General features: G+C 38.4%; 1 protein-coding gene and 1 pseudogene across 1 annotated transcript; both read right to left on the bottom strand.

The window, feature by feature from the left end:
* Window positions 1-553: 553 nt before the first annotated feature.
* On the bottom strand, window positions 554-3344 carry LOC149416154 (chymotrypsin-1 pseudogene; annotated as a pseudogene).
* A 4265-nt stretch (window positions 3345-7609) lies between these two features.
* LOC149416155 (uncharacterized) lies at window positions 7610-11551 on the bottom strand. The gene is made up of 4 exons (XM_089641889.1): window positions 11530-11551; window positions 9460-9631; window positions 7790-8039; window positions 7610-7636 (listed from the first exon to the last, which is right to left on the bottom strand). Exons 1-4 carry the CDS (start codon window positions 11549-11551, stop codon window positions 7610-7612), a joined length of 471 nt encoding a protein of 156 aa, XP_089498015.1.
* Between the last annotated feature and the right edge of the window lie 2910 nt (window positions 11552-14461).

Consider the following 14461-nt stretch of genomic DNA (forward strand, 5'->3'; position numbering starts at 1 on the left):
GTATCGACTTCAGCTGTAGTGGTCTGGTACATATAAATCATAGCATCCCAAGAGGAATGGGCTATCGATAAAATTGTTCCAAATTTTGAAAGACATAACGGCTAGACTTGCTTTCCGCCTAGTTTCCAGACTCACAGAATTAGTTTCCTCAAGTAAGTCGATATGGTGCATGAACCTAGGATAGTTTCCATGCTTCCGCATATAGACATACCTGAGGATTTTCTTCTGGATTTGCTCTATCACATCAATGTACTTATTATTATCCTGTTTACCACTGTACGCTTATAATTCAATTGTAAGTGTATTGTAAAAGCCATTTTATGGCGTTTGAATAAATAAATAAAATAGGAATTGATAGGAATCTACTGAATTGACGATTAATCAAACTGGTTGCTATGGTTAAAGAGGAATCTAATATTATTTTTATAATGATAAACTAAATTTGAAGAGACATCTATTGACAATATATATGTACCCTGTAAATAAAATATCTTCATTTAAATGTCTGCATTCCAAGTGAAACCGTCAGCTGTGATAAATATTAGAAAAATTGTTAAGACTGAATGTTGTTCTTAATCCAGGATAAGTAGGAGCTGACCCTGACGTAAACATCAGGATTACCCTTGGCGCAAGGTTTTCCTCTGGAGACGATACCGACCAACACATTTCCATCGGCGAGTGGTCCACCGGAGTCTCCCTATATTATGAAAATATTTTCTGTTGTAAAAACAGTGTATCATACAGAGCATTCTAACATACACCGTATTACAAGTGTTCAACATAAGATGTTAGAATAAAAATTGGGAGAATTCGTCTATTTATTCAATTAAATCATTGAAGTTTAACTATTTGATGATGAAACTGATTGACGAACACATGGAGCAGGTGAATGAGTTTGTTTGTTTGAGAAGTATGTTGAACAATTCGAAGAGATGGGATTGGGCTTGGAATTGAGTAATCTGAAAGTGGGCCTGATGACGCGGCGCTGATTTCTGACAGCATGGAATATCTTCAGTCTCTCGTGTCTAGGATGAGCCAAGTATGTATGAAGAGTGATTTAAAACTAGTGTAATTAATTCTCAAGTCATGGTGCTTGAAAGAGAGAGAGTAAGAAAACAGTGTGTAATATAGTTGTGAATTAGGCATAATTGGAGAACGTGGATGGATTTAGGAAGTATATTTAGGAGAAATGGACACGCTAAAAAAGGTCTAAAGAAGCGAAGCAGATCCATAATGGAGGGCTGGTACCTAATATGCTAACGTATGGCAGTGAGGCATGGCACTGATGAAAGTAGTCTGAATGCTGTAGAAATGAGATCCCTGAGGTGGAAATGTGGTGAAAAGCATAGAGAGTAAGATGAAGAAAGGGATGATTTTATCGTTTGGACATGAGCGAATGAACTAAGAAAGTAGTATAAGGAGAATATTTGACGTATATAGTAGTATAAAGAGAATGGTAGATAAAGTTGGAAACGCCTAAAGAAGACACGGTACGATCAAGCTAACAAAATACTTTGTCGAGCCATGTAATAACAGAGACGAGTGGTGAAAATATAATATTAATGGTGATTGTATAAGGAAGTAATAATTATGTGGAATGTTCGAGAAACCAACAAGATCACAAGGTGAAGGCTTCTTTTCCTCTCATCTCTTATTCTTGGTGATAATAACGATGGATTGACCTTCTTTTTTTATTAAAAACCAATCCATTTTTAATTACCCCTCAGGCATCAAACAGTAAATCTACCAAAGTATGTGAAAATCTTAAAAAATATATATTTAACCGACCAAATTTTCGAAAACCGCCGATATTCACAAAAATATACCGAAGATTTTAAAATCTCGCAGGTCTTGGGGAGTTTTTCTCCCTTCAGGATGAGACATATTGTAGGGAAATCATATGTATTATTTAGCCACCCCCCTCCTAAGCGAAACATTCACAATCTGGCACCTATTAACATTTTGACTACATACCGATTTTTTCATCTGACACTCCTCAACAATCCTCGTTTACCCATAAGCCCTGATGATAACCACAGTAGACTAGATCAAAATAGCGAATAGTCAGGGATGCCATAATTCCCTTGGGTATGGTTAGCTAATTATGAGATGTGGTAATGACTAGTAACAGTTAGTTATTTTTTTGTTTGGCCTGAAAATTTTGTTAATATCAGACGCAATGTGGTATTTTCACATACTATGAATATCGTTGACAACGACATCATGATAAAAAAATTGTTTTTCAAAAATACCCCTCATAAATGGGATGTTGTATACTTGAACATGTATTAGTCATCCGTCCTATTGCCACTAGACCTTACATACAACATCTAAAGAATAAATAGATGTATGGCTTACTTTGCAAGCTCCCTCGCCAACCTTGGTGAGTGTGCACACGTTAGTCTGGTCTACGATGACATTAGTGGATTTGTTTTTACAGTCTTCATCAGAGATGGTGAGAAGGGTGATCTTCTGGAGGGTGTTGGGGTCTGGTATGTTGGCTTCCGGTGTCTGAAAATACAAAAAAAAACATTTAACCCTCCGTCGGGCGCAGCCGGCCTCAGAAGCCAGCGAATGACATTTTTTCCCTCTCCAATTCTCAAAGGCGGCCCCCCGCCCCTTCCCTCATTTTACTCGCCTAACTTTAGGAACCTCACACGGCGCTCGTCTTTAGTCAGTCGTCGGTCTTTACGCAGCTCACTTACACCTTCCCTGGCTTCACAGGCCGCCTGCGCCCTATTACGTCACTATTTTGAAGGTGGGTTTTTTAAGGATATTTTTATGTGCAGTTGTTTATTATACTCAATTATGCTTGTTATGTATGAAATTTATCAGTATCTTGAGAAATAAGTGCTGTATTGGACCCTGGCCTTTCAGGCAGAGTGCGCCCGATTGAATTACAATTTCAGTTTTTCTCTTTTCTGGCATTTTATATACACATGTTTCTGCCGAAATGGCTATAAAATATGATCTCTCTCAACGCAATGATGTTGATGATATGGTGAAGTTTCTTCTAGATGATGATGCTTCTGAAGATCCAGTTTTGGTTGAAGATTTAGGGGATGAGAGCGATATCGGACAACTAGCTCGGCGAAGTCTGAATACAAGTGGAATGCCGATTCAGTTGAAAATTCGCTAAAAAAGGTTTTTTCCTCACGAGAAAAAAAACCCCACATCCCCTACAACACCTCCCAAAAGGCGAAAGTGTGGAATATGCGTGTTTGAATCAGGATTTAGGAGGATGACGAATTACGAATGTTTAGGTTGTCATCAACCGATCTGTTTACTCCACGTAAACGCGCTGTGCCAAACATGTTTTTCGGCTGCTGATTTGGGAACCTCATCGTCCGTATCTGGCTACGGCTGTAGTCAATAGAGACTACCACCTACCTTACCTTTAAATTTGTATTACTTTAAAAGTTTTATTACTTTTATGGAGCTCGGTTTGACCAATTATTTTGAACAGTGTTTTCGAAAAATTGTTTAGTTTGATTATTTTAGTTTTTCGTTGGTAATGTTTAATAAACTGGTTATTCTGTGTTATATTTGGTTTAATTCCATTCTATAGATCCTAGTAAAGACTACCCGACAAGTATTTTGTATTAGAATTAATATAGTGGAAGATGGGGGCTAAAAATATATAGGTGGCCTCTCAGGCCGGGTGCGCCCGATTTCGGTTCGCCGATAGGTGCGCCTGACGGAGGGTTAAGCCACCACACCAAAAATAAAATAAATCATTTGTTAAGTTTTTCAGGTCTGCTCAATAGAAACACTCATTAAATACACTGAATATTATTTACAACGGAGCAATCAGATGATGATTATAAATATCTAAACTAAAAAGGGTCAGATCACAGATCCAGATCGATCAGATCAGATCAGATCCCAGGTCAGATCCCCCTGTTGGTCTGCAGGAACCTGCTTGCTCTGTGAGTTGTGATGGAAGAAAGAGGATTATTGAAAACACATCTATTTAACCCGAGAAAGATAACCATATTTTGTAGTACATAAAAGATAACCATACGCTGCAGAGGCGCATAATATATTTATCATTTTTTAAAATTAAATACCTAGGTAATGTATTTCTTTAGCGGAATTATTTTAATGTGTGGTTAATGAACTAATAATAAAAAACTCTTTTACTGAAATTATTTTTTTTTTATTTTAATCATTAAACTTAAATTAAAAAAACCTCTAGAAAAAAACAATAAAATTAACCGTATTCTGTTTACAGGAAAATATTATCACAAATTTATATTTTTTTTATATAAAACTAATTAAATTATTTTAATTTACTAATAAACTATAAAATAATCAGTCAAAACTATAATTATTTTGCTAAAAATTTGGTTTAGAGGCATTCAAAGCAAACATCTTTTTTGTGTTCGCCGCAAACTGTTTTTTTGCATTTGGCGCAAGTCATCATTGACATTCTTTTTTTTTTACTTAAGCAAAAGCTGCAATACCGTCTTTTCTTGGCTGGAGGTTCTTCTCCATTATCACTAGAGCTCTGCACATCTGGATTCGGAAGAATATTGGTGATATTTTCTCGCACACGCTTGAGCAAAGTAGGAGCTTCGAGTATTTCCGTCATCCACGGTTCAGATAACTGAGTGCTTAACTTTTTCATATATTCCCTTCTATTTAGAGGCTTTTCATGTTTCGCTAGAACGTTGTGACAGTATATGACATAAGAATTGACGAATGCCATGTTCAGTATGCCATAAAGCATAGCCATTGGCCACCTATTGGTTTTTCTTGAACATGACATTGAGGAACACATTTGATCGAACGTGTCCACCCCGCCTTTAGTCTGATTATAATACATTATAATATCAGGCTTACCGGTTGTGGCGTTGATGACACCTTCTTCATCACACGATGATATCAGGTAAACCATCTTAGAGGGCTTCGGCTTGTACGAAACTAGGGTCAAACATCCATCATAGCAGAACATTGACGTGCCTACGGATCGAGACCGTGTATTTTTCAAGTCTTCGGGGATCTCCCGTTTATTGGATCGTATGGTTCCAACGAGGGTTAGTTTGTACGGCTCGTGAAGAAGGGATTTCGCGAGAGGAACCGTGAACCAATTGTCACACGTAATATTCCGGTTTGTGCCATGCAAGGGCCGAGACAACTCCTTTACATAATATTCACCTTGTGGCAAACCATTAGTGTTTGTGGCTCTTCCAATATACGGCATTGCATTTAGCATGTACTTTGTTCCGCTATCACACATCATAGGGATTTTTATCCCGTATTTGCTGGGTTTATTGGGGATGTACATGCGGAATGGGCACCGTCCTCGAAACCCCAATAATTGCTCATCAATTGTGACGTGCTCACCCGGTGTATAATTCAGTTTACACTGAGTTATAAATAATTCCCACAGTTTTCTAATGGGAACAAGTGGATCTTCATGACGTAAGGAGGGCCGTATAGATTTGTCATCAAATCTCAGACATCTAATCAAGAAATCGAAACGATCTCTACTCATCACTGCCACGTAATGTGTTCCTGAAAAACTACTATTGAACAGCTCATCGGTAGACAAGTGATTGTCTTTCATCGCCGCACTCAAGGTCAGTATCCCAAACAAAGCTCGGACTTCTGTCATAGACGTATCTTTGAAAGTGGCTTTGGTCATGTTTTCTCGACGTTTTACAGAGATCTCAATATTCGTCCAACGGACGATCTCACCCACTATTTCGCCGGTAACAAACAAAGTAAAACATAATACTGGGTCATACACATTGCGACACATACGCGTTGGACCTCTGTTTGTGCGAATTATATTTATGGCAGATATCCTACCACGACTTTGTCCTTTTATTGTTGACCAGCAATGTTGGTTTTTACCCCTTAGCACACGGCGATCAGGAACAATTATACGGCGGTCACGACGTGATGTTTCCAAACTTCCAGGCTCTGAAGATACTGGTGGAGTTATAATGTCTTCATTTTGTGTATCATTCAATTCTTCTGGCACCTCATCATCGATGAACTCATCTTCATAGTCACTCTGCATTTCATCTTCACTCACATGATCTTCTGTTTCACTGCCACTCTCCTGATGTCCATCATGCTCGTTCTCTTCTTCTTCAGTTAAAAATCTCAATATTTGATCATCAGATATAATTCTTCGGCTCGTCATTATGAAGGTTAAAAAAACCATGCTAAAACAAACAATAAAATACCTATAATAAACATGTAATGTAAGTATAAACAAATTTATACTTTTACTAAAAGTCACGCAAAAGATAACCATACGCCTTTGGAGCGCATTACCTGGTCATAACTTGAAAAATATGGTACTTACCGCGTAAAAACGACCGTCCCGCGACGCTGTGCACCGACGACAGAGCTAATGAAAAAGGACAGCTAGATGCGCGAGCTCATTAGAAAGAGACAGCGTTTTCTTACCGTCGCGGGCGCCTCTGAGGCGTAGGTTATCTTTCAAACAAAATTACCTAATTTTATCAAATACTAGTTAATATCAAATACAGATCCTCGCGTTTTATAAAAAAATGTATACCTACTAATTAAGTGAGGTTCATAATTATTTTATTTAATGATTAGTGCCTATATTTATTTATTATCCTTTATGCTATGCATAAAACCTTGTCTTACAAACATTAGTTTATCAATAAAAAAAATAATAATATTTCAAAAGTCAAAAATATTTCACCAATAAATGAAGATATCATATGTCTCGACGCCATCTTGTGAGAAATTTAGCACTAACAAAGCCTTTCCTACAAAAATAAAGTAGGTTGTTTACAGGTGGAAAAAATATAATGATCAGTAATTGTTGATTGAGGTACTAGTACCTACATATTGAATCATTTGGCGGGTTGGAAATAAACCGACATAGCTCAGTAGATACAAAGCACCTGACCGGACATCAGAAGGCACGGGTTCAATTCCCGTTGGCGGCACTTATTTTTACTCGGGAGATATTTTCAATTTGTATTGATATTTCGGGCGACTAATTATTGCTTATAATATATTTGAGGTTCATAATCTTGCAGTTTAATAGCTTAAGAATTACACCAATTGGAATTACACCGGTGCAGCAGTTAATTTTAACATTATCTTCATCGGAGGTTTTCGATCTCCCCGCGTATAGCAGTAAAGTTGGATGGACTGATTTCGATATAATACTAAGGACAAATTTAAAAGTTTTCAAGTTCTGTGAAAGGTTTTATCAAGTTCTGTTCTTATTTCAGTACTGTCAATCAACTAGTCTATAATATGATAATAACAGAACTTGAATAGGACTTTTTTAGAGCCCGAAAATGAACGTTTAAATTCGATGCATTTTCAAATTCTTCGAAATAATACGTCCTTACAGTCTGTACCTAAGTCATATACAAAATAAAAGTCGCGCTTAGAAGATTTGGGCATATAGAGCAAACGAACGAAGAAAGGAGTGTATAGAGAATATATGACACGAATTTGAAAGTTAGAAGAAGTTGGGGAAGCCCGGCGAAGACAAGGCACGATCAAGTGAATCAGATACTCGAGTGGGGCCATGTCAAGAGTCAGAATAATAGAAGAGTATGTATGTGAATGAAGTAAGTAATGTGTGACAAGACCGAGTTGTTTAGCGATCCGTCCTCTCTACCCGCCCCTACGGGGAAACGGCAGATTGGTTAGTTAGTTAACGTAGTGGATTGTAAACGTTGAAATCCTATTATACAAAAGCTTGCATTTTTTAAATATCGCTCTTTTTTCCCGAGACCCTTCAAATGCAAATCCATGTACTATATAATGCAATACTTACTGCGATTAGTCCCCATCCAGTTAGCGTGACCTTGACTCCAGCGCCAGTAGAGCTGGTAGGCAGAGAGATGAAGCCGACGCTAGTGCTGGTGGTGATAGGCTCGCTGGTGGTAAGGATGGCGATATCATTGGCGAATTCATGACCTTGATAGAAGTCGGGGTGGATGGTGATTTTCGATATCAGGTATTTGGTACCTCCGGAGTTCAGGTATATGCTTCCAACGACGATCCTCAATTTATCAGCTCGGAAACTGTTGGAAAAGAAAAAAAAACTTACAATTTAGGAGGCGGCTACGGGCACAGCCGCCAAGCGAACCGTTCTGCCATAGGTCACCACAAGTAATTCGCTCTGTTTGGTTACTTAGCACGGGGGGGAAGCGGGTTCATGGGGTGAGTATTGTCTTGGCGGCAATCTCGAAAGAGATCTTTATACCTTTACACTCCTGTATATTTTCTTGAAATGAAATCCACACGGCATCCCTAAAGATGTCATAGACTCCTAAGAAAATTATTTTCCTCATGTCTTCCTATGTGCAGCTACTGTAAAAAAATCTCCAAAAAGCTACTTCGGTGTTTCTGAGATTGTAACATTTTCAAATTTGGTGACTTACACATTTTATTGATTGACCCTTAATTTTAAACAAATCATTATACTAGTTTTACCCCGCCACGCGTTGCTGTGGCTCAGCGTGTCTGAGGAGATAGAGAAAAAAACAGCGCGTGTTTGTAAGTACAACAGATGTTGATTGTTTTGGGAAAAAAAAAACAGTTTTTACCTGTCACAGGTCACTGAGACATGGCCTCTATATAATATGGGTATATAAAAGCACACGCGTATTTGAATGCAACGTTGTGTCAAAATTTCAAAGCAATCGGTGAAGAACCTAAGGAGATTTATTTATTTATTGGACATTTGTATTGCGCCGCTTTTGTGAGATATTACCTCAGGGACGCTTTACAGTTGATGCAGGTATTACAAAAAAATATAAATATTACAAAAATAAAGTGAAGTTAAGTTAATTAAAATGAAGTATAGGAACAGGTGACACGAAGATAGAAGATGGAGACTCTGCAGCAAGAATCCTAGGTGGTGAAAAAACTGGACCAGCTGCTGTAGCGAAAGAGTCCACCGCGTCCACTAACAGTGCCAGCACGAGGTTCGTCATCCGTTCAGGTATATGTCTGCTGCTAATAAAGCGCTGACAGAATATCCTCTCACAGATACCAGACCTTGGCAGCACCGCTGTGACGTTCGACGAAGATAGAAGATGGAAACTCTGCAGCAAGAATCCTAGGTGGTGAAGAAACTGGACCAGCTGCTGCAGCGAGAGAGTCCACCACGTCCACCAATAGCGCCAGCACGAGTTTCGTCATCCGTCCATATATCATTTTTTCGTGTTTTGCCTTTCTTCCTGGCTACTTGCTTCCTCTTCAAGCAAAATACCACGAAAGTTAGTTCGCCACATAAAAATCCTGAAACATCTTGCGCGGGCGCTCAGAATAATTGTTGATGTGTGTGCCTGATTTTTCTAATATCATCTTGCAACTATTTTTTCCCCATATTTTTGGCAACTTTATTTTTTTAATATGATCATATGACATATAAAATATATACAAATATAAGAACGAAAAATATGACATGTCCATATATAAATAAGAAGGTTTGCTTACCCGTCAACGCAATGTGCAGCTGTGAGGATGGTGTGTGCGTTTACAATGGAGCCTCCGCATATATGTGAGTTATCTGTTGTCCTCAAGGACGCCATGTAGGGAAATTCATCGACTTTAGCATCTGAGCCTCCGACCACACGCCATTGGATTTCATTGTCAGCAGTGGGTGCAGCTACAAATACACATACATTGTAGTTTTACGTATATTTTTTAACATTAGCCCCATTTTTAGTTTTTTGAAGTCGCATAAATCATACAACTGCTCCCAGCCGTCTGGAGCCAGTGAGACTATGGCATCCCCAATTGTGGTGTTTAATGAGGTTGAAGGGAAGAAGATGAGGAGGAAGAAGGTGGGGAAGTGAATGGCTATTCAGATCTGCTCACCAAACACGGGCAAAGTTATTTCAAGCATCGTTTCAATCCTTAATTATGCTCTTACATCAGGGTGATACTGAGTGTTATTTTTTTCTTAATTCAGTAGGTATATATTATTTTAAATGAGCAATTTGTGAAATAACAGAAAATAATCCGATAACATGTACTTCGGTCGGGATATGAACCCGCGACCTGTAGCTTGCTAGTCGAGAGCTTTACTCGTACACCGCGGAGGCCGTTACACATCCCTGAACCTTTAAAATTTGTGTTGGACTGTCTCAATTGTAATTTGGTGTGCTTTATAGTATGGGGTCAATACAGTCGTATAAACGTTTTCTACATTACTTCTTACCAAGGCACTTTTAATAAAACGTTTTGAAAAATCAAAACAAAACGACGAAAATGACAGATTAGTTTGTTAAAATTTTGAATTAACTTACCGAAAACTGCAACCACGACGGTCGTCGAGAAAAGAAAGAGTACCTTGAACATTTCTCGACAGTTGATGAGAAACTAATGATTTTGCAACTAACCACGTTAGCCTTTTATTCAATTTCCTTATCAATTCACGCGCAATCAGGCGCACTTAAATTCAAATAAAATGTGTCAGATGAGAAGCAATACTATTTTTTAATATTTTAATATTTTTTTACATTTGCTAATTTAAGTTTTTGTTTAATGAGTAACCGGACAAGTTTTACAACTGCTCCCAACCGTCTCGAGTCAGCGAGACTTTGGCGACCCCATTGGGGTATGTTGTGAGGCTGATGGTAGTGAGGAGAAGAAGGAGATAGGGAAGAGGAAAGTGGAGAAGTACTTGGCTATTCAGGTCTGGTCACCAAACACGACCGAACCCATTTCCAGCAAAGTTTCAGTTGTGAATGGTGGTCTTACACCTGAGTGTATATTCCACTCTGGAAAGTGCCGCAAATAAACTATATATTATTTTGAATGAGTAAATTATGAAATAACACAATTTAATCAAATTAAATTTTCTTGCTCACGCCGGGAATTGAACCCGCGACGTCTGGTTTCCTAGTCGAGAACCTTACCCCTCGACCACGGAGGCCGTCAAATGTATCTTTGCTTCTAACGACTGGTTCTTGTATTCAACAGCTCGGCTCAGAAATGATTTGTTCTATCCATCCTACAAGACCTAGGATCACTCCGATGTTTCCTAAAAAATACCCTCAACACAGCTTCCCATAACCTCCGAATTTGGATATGGAGACATGATTTTTTAATGTGACACCTCTCACAAGAGCACCCCTGTCTTTCCACTTTAAATACAGAGAAACCATGTCGCCACCCAGTTGGGCAACGTTAAGAGGCGGCTTAAGGTAGGGGCTGTAGGAATGAATATATTAATGCGGGACTTATAGAGGCCCGGATTATATGGAGGAAAAACAGATGCCGATCGCTCGTTCCGCATGCGAGCCAACTTACGCAAAAACGAGTTGCAGAAGCGACCCGTTCTCATAAAGACATCATCAACTTTATTGTGAACGTGTATTCCGCTCGTGTTCGTCGAGTATCACGCACGTGCACGGTGCACCGGGGATCAATGCTGCTTGCTCCTTAAAATAGGCTTCAATAAAATACCTGAAAAATAGACACAGCATACGCACATTGCGTCATACATGGTTTTACCGCACATATGCCTCAGGGATCTCATTTCTACAGTATTCAGTGTACTTTCAGCCTTCTTCTGCTCCATATTCCATGCCTAACTTCCATATATTAAGGTAGGTACCAGCACTTCATTGTGGACTGCTAGCTTCGCTTATATTTGACAGTTTTTTGTTAGCTCAAACCGCGTTCAATCATCCATTAATTACCCATTTTAAATAATTACCCATTATAACCGAGAACCCAGCCTCCCTGCTAAGTCACGAGGCGTAATAAGGAGAGATGGAAAAAGATACAGGTTCAATATTTCCCATTTAACATTATTTCTTTTGCCGCCATTTTGGATTTTTATGGTCAAAAGATATCCCTCAACCAGTTTCTTTCGATCCGGCCCGCCACGCAGTAGATGGGCAAACGCATCCACCGCCAGTACCTAGACTAACCTCACCCTATGAACCCGTGTACCCCTGCTAAGTTATGATTTTTTTTTTTGATTTGACTTTTGCGAATGTTTCGTTTCAATCTAAATACGCATACATTTCTTATAAATGAACACGTCATTTTGATTTCAAACGGTACCATCTCACAGTAATTTCATGCAATATTCGACTCTAGATACTAATACTTTGGGTTCAACATCACAAAAGATTACGGAATCAGATAAAACCTTGTGACGAAGAGTCCACCGATTGCCCCCTTAATTGGTTCATTTAGAAAAACCAGATATAGGGACATGGATCAACTTTGTTAAGTAAGTTCTTACCTGGATCAACATACTACGGGAATAGATCAATATATATGAGATCAACTAAAGTATGCCAATTTGGGTAGATCAACAAAAATTATGCATCCGATATCTATACAAATTTTGAAAATTTTATGAACATTATATCAATTGGTTTTTCTGGCAAACTGGCAACATTGATAATTATTGTACCACTGTTGCCAATTCATACAGATGTATTCCATCGTAGCCAAGTTATATGGTGTTAAAGGTGGAACAACTTAGTCTTACAACTTCTTACTGGATTAGCATACTATCTAATTTACAAAACTAATTTAATTACCCCGTTAGAAGAGAAATATGCTTGGGTCTAACTGGAGAGCTAGTCTATTTATTAATACTCAAAAATAATAAAGATACAAAATAATTGCTTAAAAATGGTCGTAAAAAAATTTACAGTATAATTCAAAAATATTTTAAATATTCGACAAAAAATGAACAAGTAAAAATGAGTCGAAAATAGAATTAGAATTTATTTTTGAAAATCATCGGTTAAGAATCAATTAGTCTGTTGCTTTTGGAAAAAAATATAACATAATCACTCATCACAATTCGGACTGTGGAGATGGGTACCATCGCCCAGGAAACCATGTATTGGATAACCAACACCCCTACCATGGTTTTGTGATTGAGCAGGGGTTGCCGGGTTCACCTCTTAGGCTGATTTTAGTGTCACGCTGACCGCACGCGCACCGTCGGCGCTGATGGTCGAGATATATGAACTTCTAGGAAGCGTTTTTGAATGACGCGTAGCTATCAGCGCGCAAGGTGGTCAGCGCTGACAGCTACGCGGCCGCACGCGTCGCGCATCAGCGCCGCGTAGCTGTCAGCGCTGACCATCGCACGAGCGCTACTGTTTTCAGTGAACGTTCTAGTGTCGAGCGGAGCAGATGTCATCGCGTGTACAGTCGTGGCGAATCGCGAAGTGGATACAGATCGAGTTATCGATGAGGTTCGCCATATAACAAGACAAAGTCTCCAGCAACGGCTCTCTGCTCAATCAATGGATGAACATGGAGACTTCGTCGTCGCCGGTTTTTATTTTTTTGGGATAGGTAGTACAAAGCAGTAATAACTAATACACTCCGCATTTTGGTCTTCGACTGTACAGTAAGGCGGTCAGTACGACACTGAAACGAGCCACGCTGAGCCTTAGCGCTGACGAACTACGCGCTGAGCTATGAGCGCTGACGGTGAGCGTGACACTAAAATCAGCCTTACAGGTTGGATCGAGAGTGACTAGTTGAGGGAGACCTTCTTACCTCTCTAGCCTGTCTCTTTCGACATTTAATCGCCTTGCTCTGCAATGGGAGTCACTCCTGGACACATTAACCCCCAGATTCCTACCAACCGACCATACATTTTTCCTTCTCAGAACATTCTCTCATTCCTTTCCCTAAAAAGATACTTCACACATCATTCCCAAGATGAAATAGGCCCTATGGGATTTTTTCCTCTTTGAACCTCCTGTGTCTAATTGATTTTTATTTTTCATTAATGGCTTTTTAAAATATAATATTGAACTTATTGCACAGATTTCATCATTATTCTTAGGCTCATAAATCATTATTAATGTTGTCATTAATCATTCGCATTTCTTAGATGCTTTGAAGCACATAAACATGTTATCATAAATATGGATTTATACGTACATTTCTTACACGGGGGAAAGCAGTAAAAAAAGACAACCAATCGTAAATCAAGGCAGTAAGTAATGTGATTTAATTATTATTTATTACTTTATTAACGCCCTTTTTGGGGGCTTTTACATGTATAGTAAAATTTATACCAATTAAGACCAATCACTAAACGGGTACATGAGAAAGCGTGATTAATATGACATCGACCTGGAAAATATTCAGATCGAATCTTCGGGTGAACAGACTGGCTAGAATCATTCCAAAATCAAGGTTTATTAACTTGACATTTTAACCCTTTCACACCCGCATTATTGTTTCCACATATATAAAATATGTAATTCTTGATAATACCTTAGAAAATTAATTGAAAATTTTTGGCATTTAATTTTTTTTTGTTTCTTAGAAATTTTTCTATGTTAATTTGGATTAACATTGGGTGTCAGAGGGTATTTTTTAAATAGTAAGGTGAAATAAACATAACACAAAAGTCATACTAATAACTGTTTCATGTCAAAAATGCACATTTACAATGTAGTTATAATCTCTAAGGTACAAACAAATAACATTTTTACTA

This window comes from Hesperophylax consimilis, chromosome 17, assembly GCF_061612785.1.
Source record: "Hesperophylax consimilis isolate HC1 chromosome 17, BYU_Hcon_1.0, whole genome shotgun sequence".
Taxonomy (NCBI): Eukaryota; Metazoa; Arthropoda; class Insecta; order Trichoptera; family Limnephilidae; genus Hesperophylax; species Hesperophylax consimilis.